This window comes from Scylla paramamosain, chromosome 4, assembly GCF_035594125.1.
Source record: "Scylla paramamosain isolate STU-SP2022 chromosome 4, ASM3559412v1, whole genome shotgun sequence".
Classification (NCBI taxonomy): domain Eukaryota; kingdom Metazoa; phylum Arthropoda; class Malacostraca; order Decapoda; family Portunidae; genus Scylla; species Scylla paramamosain.
The window spans coordinates 3,110,001-3,120,000 of NC_087154.1; the positions used below are offsets into that span (position 1 = coordinate 3,110,001).

The 10,000-nt window shown below is 41.6% G+C and overlaps 1 protein-coding gene across 1 annotated transcript in view; it reads left to right on the forward strand.

The window, feature by feature from the left end:
* Positions 1 to 10,000, forward strand: part of LOC135098469 (uncharacterized) — a 76,360-nt gene that overhangs the window by 57,654 nt on the left and 8,706 nt on the right. Inside the window, exon 3 of the mRNA XM_064000874.1 lies at positions 9,598 to 9,641. Coding sequence (XP_063856944.1) covers positions 9,639 to 9,641 — 3 coding nt within the window. The 5' untranslated portion in view covers positions 9,598 to 9,638. The remainder of the gene's footprint in view (positions 1 to 9,597; positions 9,642 to 10,000) is intronic.

Sequence of the window (10,000 nt, forward strand, 5' to 3'; positions counted from 1 at the left end):
TATTTGCCTTTATATTCTTACAGTGAGGAAATGTGATATTTATCGTGGACAAATAATGTTCTTAAGCGAATCGTTCTTAAGAGAAGTAAGAAAGTAAGAAGAGCTGGAGATTCATTGTAAGAGTTGAGGAAAGTTATGATGTTTAACCTTTTTTTTATTTTTTTTATTGTCGTTAGACTTTGGGAATCAATAACGTTCTTGTCTGTGGTTCTGTGTCCTTCCTTACCAATTCTCTCAGTTCTCTCTCTCTCTCTCTCTCTCTCTCTCTCTCTCTCTCTCTCTCTCTCTCTCTCTCTCTCTCTCTCTCTCTCTCTCTCTCTCTCTCTAACACACACACCCACACACACACACACACACACACACACACACACACACACACGATCTACTGAGTTATTTTGTTCATATCTGAGGCGCGTATCTTGTGTAACATTTGCTTTACGAGTCAGTCAGGTAGTCAGTTTTTGTTTTGGATATTTTGTCATTTTGTTTTCTAGTAAGTCAGATAATTACTTAGTTCGTTATTTAATAAAGAGATTAATAAGTTAGTTTGTTAGCTACATAGTTAATTAGTTAGGTAGTTAGTTAATGAGTTAGGTATTTTGCTTGTTATTCAATCATTCATTCAATCATTCATTCATTCAGTCAATCAGTCAGTCATTCACTTATTCATTCAGTCATCCATTCAGTAAGTGAGTCACCTGATCTGTGAAGCATTGGACTCTCAGCTGATTTTTATGTTGTATTTAGTAGATTAGATAACTACTTGATAAAATAATCATCAGCCACTCACCTAGTTAGTTTGTCAATTACTTAAACTCGTTTCAGTGCACCCTAAGAATACTTTGCAACGCCCACAGCTCATCTACGTCTCCCACTCTAATGTGTCATACACGTCACTGAATATTAGCAACAGTAACAGTGTCAGTTTCTCTTATTACCCGGTGTTACATTGTGCTAATCAAGGCCATGTATATTCTTCATCAGCATTACCACCTGTCCATCTGTCACCAATCTGTCTGTTGCTCTGCCTGTTTCCTCGTTTTCCTTTCTATATGCCGCGCCGCCAGCTGTTAAGACACCGGGCGGAACATGTGTCAGACGGTTTAAAAGGTTGCCGGGACCATCTTCTGGCGGCCAAAAATTATTAATAAAGGTCAATCACAATTATTTGATGCGGCAGCTGACAGGCGGAGGTCAAGGGAATCAAGGACTGTCGTGAGGGGTTGTCACTCTTTGGTCGTCGCCTGTGGTACGACTTGAGAGAGGGAGAGAGAGAGAGACAGGCAGACAGACTAACAGAGACAGGCACGGAGAAACAGATGAAAAAAAAACAAAAAAACACCGAATATGATTATCAGATGACCAGTAAGAGTAGAATGACATGAATCTTACATGAAAATGACAATAATTGGAGAGAGAGAGAGAGAGAGAGAGAGAGAGAGAGAGAGAGAGAGAGAGAGAGAGAGAGAGAGAGAGAGAGAGAGAGAGAGAGAGAGAGAGAGTACAAAATAGCCAACATGAGATTAGAGAAAGATTGAATAAAATGACGACAAGGGAAGAAAAGAGCAAAATAAGAAAAAGTGACAAGAAAAGCAACAGAAGTGAGGAAAGATGAAACAAATTAATATGAAAGCCCGGTAAAGAGAGAGAGAGAGAGAGAGAGAGAGAGAGAGAGAGAGAGAGAGAGAGAGAGAGAGAGAGAGAGAGAGAGAGAATGAGCGAGGCAGCTGATTACGAGATGGCGTGAGTCTTGGTTCTCTCTTAAGACGCAGCAAAAAATAATCAAATACTATACTTCCTGAGAGAGAGAGAGAGAGAGAGAGAGAGAGAGAGAGAGAGAGAGAGAGAGAGAGAGAGAGAGAGAGAGAGGGAGGGAGGGAGGGAGCGCGTTACTCTTACTCATTCAGTTATTCATTTGCTCATAAACTCACATATTTGTTCCTTTATTTAGTTCACTCATGTTTTTAGTTGCTCATTTACCGTCATTCACTCATTCATTCAATCACTCACTCACTCACTCACTCACTCGGTAATTTACTCATTCATTCACTTACATATAAAGTCTTTCATATTTTCACCCATTCACTCGTTCACTCGCTCAGTAACTCATTTGCCCACACACACACACACACACACACACACACACACACACACACATACACACACACACACCCTCTCACTTACTCACTCTCTCACTCACTCACTCACTCACTCATCCATTTACCCATCAATCCATTCATTTATATCCTCTATTTCTCTCCTTCTTTCTGTACTTCATAACTCATTCATTCATTCACTCACACATCAACTTCCTTCCTCCTTTCTCCCTCCTTTCTTCTTTCTTTCTCTCTCTCCCTCTCTCCCCCCTCTCTCTCTCTCTCTCTCTCTCTCTCTCTCTCTCTCTCTCTCCTCCTACTCCTTCACTCCTCTCGTCCTGTCCTCATGTTTAATTCGTCATATGTTGTGAAGTCATGCGCGAAATGGACGCATAATTGAAATGACATGACTTCTTTGGTCAAAATAAAGGAAAAAAATATTCAGGAAAGGAAAGTAAATGCGGTTTCCTCTTATATATTTCACTTAAGGAGTAGGCCAGGGTGGTAGTAGTGGTAGTAGTAGTAGTAGTAGTAGTAGTAGTAGTAGTAGTAGTAGTAGTTGAAGAAGTAATAATAATGATGGTGATGATGATGGTAATAATAATAGTATTAGTAGTAGTTGTTGAAGAAATAAAAATAATGCTGCTGTTGCTGCTGCTGCTGCTGCTGCTGCTGCTGCTGCTGCTGCTGATGATGATGATGATGATAATGATGATGATAATAATAAAAATGATAATAATAATAATAATAATAATAATAATAATAATAATAATAATAATAATAATAATAATAATAATACAAACAGTAAATAAGTTTTCAATATATTTTACATACTCGTAGCAAGAATGTTGGTCGAGGGCACACCAAAAAATAAATAGATAAAAAAGAAAGAAAGAAGAAAATAAGAAAGAAACCAAATAAATAAAAAATGCCGTTCAATTTGTCACTTCATAAAAGAGCAAATAAAAAAAAACTTGGCCATTTTAGTACACTATCGCTAAAACTGACACACCTCCTGATAAAGAAATAAAAAAAAAGACTAACAGTGTGAACTTTTTCATCGATGTATCGGTAAACATGTGAATTTACAGCTCATGATGGATGGAATGCTTTGTGCCGTTCGATCGTCAATTAGTAGCGTGAGGCGAAGCAAGTAGAGTACAGGTGAGGTGAGCAAGGCGTGAGTGCAGGTGCAGTGTGAGTGCAGGTGAGGTGAGGCAAGAATGATCGTTGGTGAGGTGAGGCAGGCGAGAATGTAGATAAGATAGAGATATGGACGATGGGAAAGAGAAAAGAGGAAAGGATTGAAGAGGAGATAAGGTGGAGAGGAAAGGAGGGGAGTTAGGAAAAGGGAAAAGATAGAAAGAAATGTGGAAAAGGAAGACGAGTAAAAGAAAGGGAGTTAAGAAAAGAAGAGAGGAGGAGAGGAGTAATGAAAGAAGAAATAGGGAGATAAGAAAGGAAGGAAGTGGAGAAACACAAGAGGAAGAACAGTTAGATAGGCAGGTAAGGAAGATTAGGTTAAGGGGAGTAAAGAGGAAGCTACTTTAAGGAGGAAAAGAGGGAGAAATATGCAAGAGTAAAGACATAATCCCCCTTCATTTTCTCTCCCTGCACCTTGCCCCTTCCTCCTTCACACCTCCACCTCTTCACCCCTTCACTGCAGCTCCGCGACACTCATTCATGCATTAAGTGTAACCCAAGGAAAAGAAAAAAATATATTCTCGTCACTCCGCAGCGCCCCGGGTGATGGATGATCCTGTGACGGGGAAATCCATAATCTGTCACGACTCCATTCTCCACTCCTCGGCCCTGCCTCTGTTTACTCTGCTCCCCCGCCGCCGCCACCACCGCGTTCCCTGCAGCCAGCCATATTCGTACCATACCAAAGCCGTCTCTACTTTTCTCTTTTGCTTTCCAACCACTCTGCTACTAATAGGTTGATCATATTTATTCTCTGTGCTCCTGTCCTGTCATCCTTGTCTCTGCCCTGCCGCTGCGTTCTCTGATAACATACATACTCTGCTACCACCACACTTACTTCTCTGCTTTTCTATTATGCTACTGCTGCCATTATTTTTACTGACTTCTTATCCTATTACCTTGTTCCTACCCTGCTGCCTACCCTGCCATCACTCTCTCGGGTCTTCTGTCTTTCCACGACTCTGTTAATAATACCATATCTTTTTACTGACTGTTTCTGTCCTCTCACCTTATTCCCATCCTGCCATTTGTCTCCTGCTAACGTACCCATATTTTGCCACCACCATTACTGCTACTAAATAATTCCTTCACCCTGGTACTACAACCATACCATAAACTCTGTTCCTATCTAATCATCAACAAATGACAACCCTGGCGATGTTTCTGCTGCCATTCTCCCTGCCACTCCTCCCCTGCCATCACACTCATTGTCACCGTGATCCCTGTTATCCTCCTGCCACTCTTACCGCCACTTTTCTGCTTGTACCCTGCTTCATGTGATCTCTGCCTCTGCTTCTCTCCCGTCGCCAGTATATCGTAAATATGTCCCCTCTTACCTCTTTCTTTCTGCAAATTGTCTAGCATTTTTATCCCTTTTTACGTTTTTCATTATGTTTACAATTATTATTGAAGGTGGTTTTATCTTCAGTTATTCGCTCATACACGTAAAGAAAAGCGTGCATTCTCATACACAAGCGAATACTAATGCATTTAAGGCAGGCGCACACACACACACACACACACACACACACACACACACACTTTTCATGCCCTCCTTTCATCCAAGCTTCTTTTCCACCTCCACATCATCTCATATAACAAAAAAAAAAAAAAAAAAAAAGACATATTCCCATCTTTACGTCATTCTCAGCATCAGGAATGAATTGACCGAAAAACACCATTATATTTACGCACCACATTTCACGTTCCCGGTAATAGAATTTTTTTTTATTTTAGATTATTATTATTATTATTTTTTTTTTCGAGTCAAATAATCATGGCATTGTTGTGGGGAATTTCTGTGCTGGGTAACGGGAATTTACTCGTCAGGAATTAGCGAGCGAGCTTTGATTTTGACGTGAACTGGGATTTATTCAGCTTTTCTCGCTTTTTGGTTTTTATTTATTTCCGCACAGACAGACAGACATGCAGACAGACAGATACGCACACACACACACACACACACACACACACACACACACACTAATACGCAGAGAGAGAGAGAGAGAGAGAGAGAGAGAGAGAGAGAGAGAGAGAGAGAGAGAGAGAGAGAGAGAGAGAGAGAGAGAGAGAAACAGGTTATATATAAACAAAAAAAAAAAAATCGTGATTACCGTAAAATATATTCTTGTCTTTGAGAGAGAGAGAGAGAGAGAGAGAGAGAGAGAGAGAGAGAGAGAGAGAGAGAGAGAGAGAGAGAGAGAGAGAGAGAGAGAGAGAGAGAGAGAGACTAACCAACCAATATTTCTGGGCACCTGGGTTTCTGCAGCCTAATGTTCCCCCGGATTGGTCGTTTTGATTCTGCCCACTAGAACATTTTTTCTCTCCCCTTTTGTTTTTATCTTCCCCCGCCAGCAGACTCATTACCTGCTTCACTCCCAGACACCTGACGCGCGCCGCTCACCTGGTGCGGTCAGCTCACTCACTGCGTTCCTCATGTTGCCTAGTCATGTATTCTCCTTCAATCAGGGTAATGGACATGGTTTCATTATTATTTTGCGCTATTTTTTGTTTGTTTATTTATTTGTTTTTATTTATTTTTTTGCTCTATTCATTCTTATTTTTTGGAGGGTTTCGTAAAATGTTTATGGTTCGAGTTTGTTTGTGTTTCAGTTTTTTTGTTTGTTGGTGTGTGTGTGTGCGTGCGTATGTGTGTGTGTGTGTGTGTGTGTGTGTGTGTGTGTGTGTGTGTGTGTGTGTGTGTGTGTGTGTGTGTGTGTGTGTGTTGACTGCTTGTGTTTGCCCGACGACTTTGATTGATTTGATTTTAAAATGGCGCAGGGAGTAACTTTTCACCTCTTCTACCCTTCAATACTGAGACACCGGGTCGATTCTCTGCATCTTTGAACTGAAGGTGTAAACTTCATAAAAACTCCCTTTTTTCTTAGTTTTTATCATTAGTGTAACAAGAGAGAGAGAGAGAGAGAGAGAGAGAGAGAGAGAGAGAGAGAGAGAGAGAGAGAGAGAGAGAGAGAGAAAGAGAGTCGTAGTCTGGGTGTCGTTTAGTCGTCTAGTGTTGCACGTGTCTCGCTGAATCGCTGGCCTGGTCGCCTGAAGCCCATCACGGTAATTTATGGACGAGAATGAGCTATCGGGACTGGCCGGGACAGAGGCGCGTCAGGATATGCTTTAGAGGAAGCAGCAGCACCAATAGAACATTTTTTGGGGAGTATTTTGTGGTTTATATTGGATAACTAAGGTGACGAAGGGTGAAGACAGCGACTAAGGATTCTGTGACTCTGCAATTCAACCTGATTATGTCGGTATTTTGAAATGTTTTTGTTCTCCAGACTGAAATGAAGTTAGCTGAAAAAGAGTTCGGTGTTCGATCAATTTGTGTCTAGGTTGAGATGGGTTGGGTTGAAGGCGACTTACTATCTACACAGGAACTGCCATTTGTAGGCATGGTGAATTCTTGTAGCTTCCCTTATGTTCTTGTTTTAAATGTTCTCTCATAAGGATTGTTTTCAAAGGCCACTTAACTGGCACTTGGGTTTTTGTGGGCGCTTATCTTTTCGTTCGTGCATAATTCTTGTTAAATTGTCTCTAGAATCATGAAGAAGTGAGAAAAAAAGAAACGTTTGGAAGGGAGGGAAAGCGGTGAGGAGAAGAATGACAGGAAGGAAGGAAGAAAGAAAGAAAGTAGGAGAGATAAAGATAGAAGAGGATGAAACAGTGAGGGAGAAACAGAGAGAGACGAAGAGAAAAAAGAAAATAAAAATGAGTTGAAGGCAAAGAGATAGGAAGTGAAGGACAGGAGAAAAGAGAGAGAGAGAAGGGAGGAATGAGATGGCAGCAGGGAGACTGGAAGCATAGCAGGAAGAGAGCAGAGGCAGAGAGGCTGAAAGATGCAGAGGAGGAGAGGAAAGAAGGATGGAACACAGACAGGGAAAGATGGAAAGTGGGAGAGAGGCAGGGGTTGAGATGAGACGAGAGGAAGCTGGAAGAGAGAGAGGAGGAGAGGTGAGGAGGCTAGGAGAGGTAGGGGAGAAGAGAAGAGGAATCGAAGTAAGGCAGGGGTGGGGAGGAGAGGTGAGGAGAGGCAGGGAAGCTAGAAGAGCCAGAGGAGGAGAGAGAGGAGGCTAGGAGAGAGGCAGGGAGTCTGTAAGAGGAGGAGGGAAGGAGAGGAGGTTGAGAGAAGCAGAGAAGAAGAGGAGGCTGGAAGAGGCAGTGGAGGGGGAGGGGAGGCAAGAAGGCGCGCTACAAAGAAAGTGGCCCGTCGCCTGGGGTCATCTCTGGGCCATTCAGCCAGATTGTTTGATCGGATCTCGGCAGTTACGGTCCCAGTCTCGAGTTGGCCGTTTGGTAGGGATGGGACGCCCTGCTGAAAAGTCTGCCCGCGCCGCACCTTGCTTCCCTCTGCCTTATAATCTCACACACGCGGCCTCTTTTCAGCTTCCTTGCCCTTCCCGCCTCACTCTCGCCCTTCCACGTCAAGCTTAGGAGGATAAGTCCCGTATTCTGAAACGTATTGCTCTCTCACCACGTCTATTTTCAAAGGCTACAGAGATTACTAGCCTGTTTCTTAAGTGTATTTCTCCTGTTAATAATGTAGAGATTCTGTAAATTTGTCACTAGAACCGTACAAATACCTTTAAAATCCCGTGTAAAATTCCGTGTAGCTTTATCAAGAGCGTTTTGAAAGTAGAAAGAGGTGCGGCGCAGAAGTGTTTCAGGATATGGTTCCATTGCGTTCACCTTCCTCTTCACCTTCCTTCTGGCGATGCCTAAGGAGATACAATCGACAATGAAGGAACCCTCCACCCTATTTGAGACTCCTCCCTCCCGTATATTGTCTAGATTTCCCTTTTCCCCCAACAGCATCTTTATCTTCTTTTCTCGTCTCATCAGAATGCATTGTTTGCCTCTTCTCTGTGTGCATTGTGAGGACTCAGGGTTCGTCCTCCTCCCCACAGCCATAGAAGACGTAGCAGACATTCTCCTACTTTCTCCTCGTCTCTCCTGCCTCCCTCTGCTTCCTCATCCAAACCTGTTCTTGCCGTTTTAAAAGGTTTCGACCCTACTTATAATGCGTCTTTTGTCTATTCTTTTGAAATCGTTCCTCTACACAACCACAAAGAGAGAAAAGCATCAGCGTGGAGAAAAGGTATTAGCCAAGAGGCCTACGTCGGTGCTTCCTATTGGTTTATTAAGACAAGGGCATAATTAGAGACTTAATGACGAAGATCCAGTTCCTCAGAAAAGAGCAGTGATAATATGATGGAATAAGGGCAAAGAGAGAGAGAGAGAGAGAGAGAGAGAGAGAGAGAGAGAGAGAGAGAGAGAGAGAGAGAGAGAGAGGGGAGGGAGAGAACAGATGCGTGACCTTATAAGAGACATCGGGAATATGAAAAAAAAGGAAAAAGAAAAGGAAAAATGGTTTAATAACATTTAATAAAAGGACGGAAGCGTATTGATTAAGAGAAATCAGAAACACGACTCGCTGGTGGCGGAGAGAGACTTTTTGTGTCCGAACATAACCTTATCATTGCCTTGATAACTGGCTGAATTTCATTGGGCTTCAAATAATTAAACTAGCAATGATCTATGAGTGAGGTGCACTAAGATTTTTTTTTTTTAAATTCGTGAAGACCTGCCAAGGACGCAATCAAAAATTAATATATGAATAAATGAAACAAAATAAATAAATAGATGAATGAATGAATGAATTACTAAATAAATAAATATATGAAAGAACAAATAAGTATATAAAGAAAGAAAAATCTTGCTAATTTACTGCTCCCCTCAGAAGAGAGATGAACAAGGAAGAGATTCGAAAAAAAGGAAGTTCAGTTAAGTTCCAGAATGTTGTTTGACATGCTTTCTTACATTGGGCGATTAATCTGAGCCTTGGGCAGAAAAAAAAAGCCTAATATTTGGTTTAGAGAAGACATAAGAATTACTGGCGTTGGAGTAGAATGCTCGATTACGAAGAAATTAACATCACTTGTAACGCAGGAGCACTGGTCATTTGTAGGCGTCTCTCTGTGGGAAATTGTAACATATATGAGGGAGAAACGTTTATGTAGAGAACACTAGAGCTAAAGTATCAGAAGGTGCAGATTTTTACAGAGACACAGGAAAGTGGAAGTAATGACAGATTTCATAACCACGAACATACGAAAGCTAACTTCATTACATTTAATCCCTATCACATTCAGCATTGAGTACATAATAAGTACATAATTCTCTTTAACCTTTGAGCTCACCGGTATTATATAAGAAGTGAGAATGAGGAGACTATATCGTTATCCGTAATTTTCACTGGATTATGACAAAGCTGCGCCTCTCTTTTCAGGCCTTCACCACGCGACCTGCTCCTTCTTGCATCATCTCAGGATGGTAAGTGTATTGTACCCTCGACACCTTGCAACTCCATAGTCTTAACTCATTGACTGCTGCAGCTTCTACTCAAACGTAATGTAATAGTCTAGCCATTCCATTGCAAGCTGTGTACAATTTTGAAAGACACTACTCTGATAGCAAAGTGAGAGATCGAGTAGTCAAAAACTTTCAGTGCATGTAGTTATATTTATGCTTTATCAATTCATGTGGGATAACTAGAATAAATCATACGTCGCGGCGTCATTAGCAGTCTAAGGATTACGAACCACGTGCTGTGTTTATGATCAACGTCAATCTTCCTTCCTTTGTTATACAGTCCAAGGCAAGCAATTTGTAGGCAAGGCTGACGTATTTCA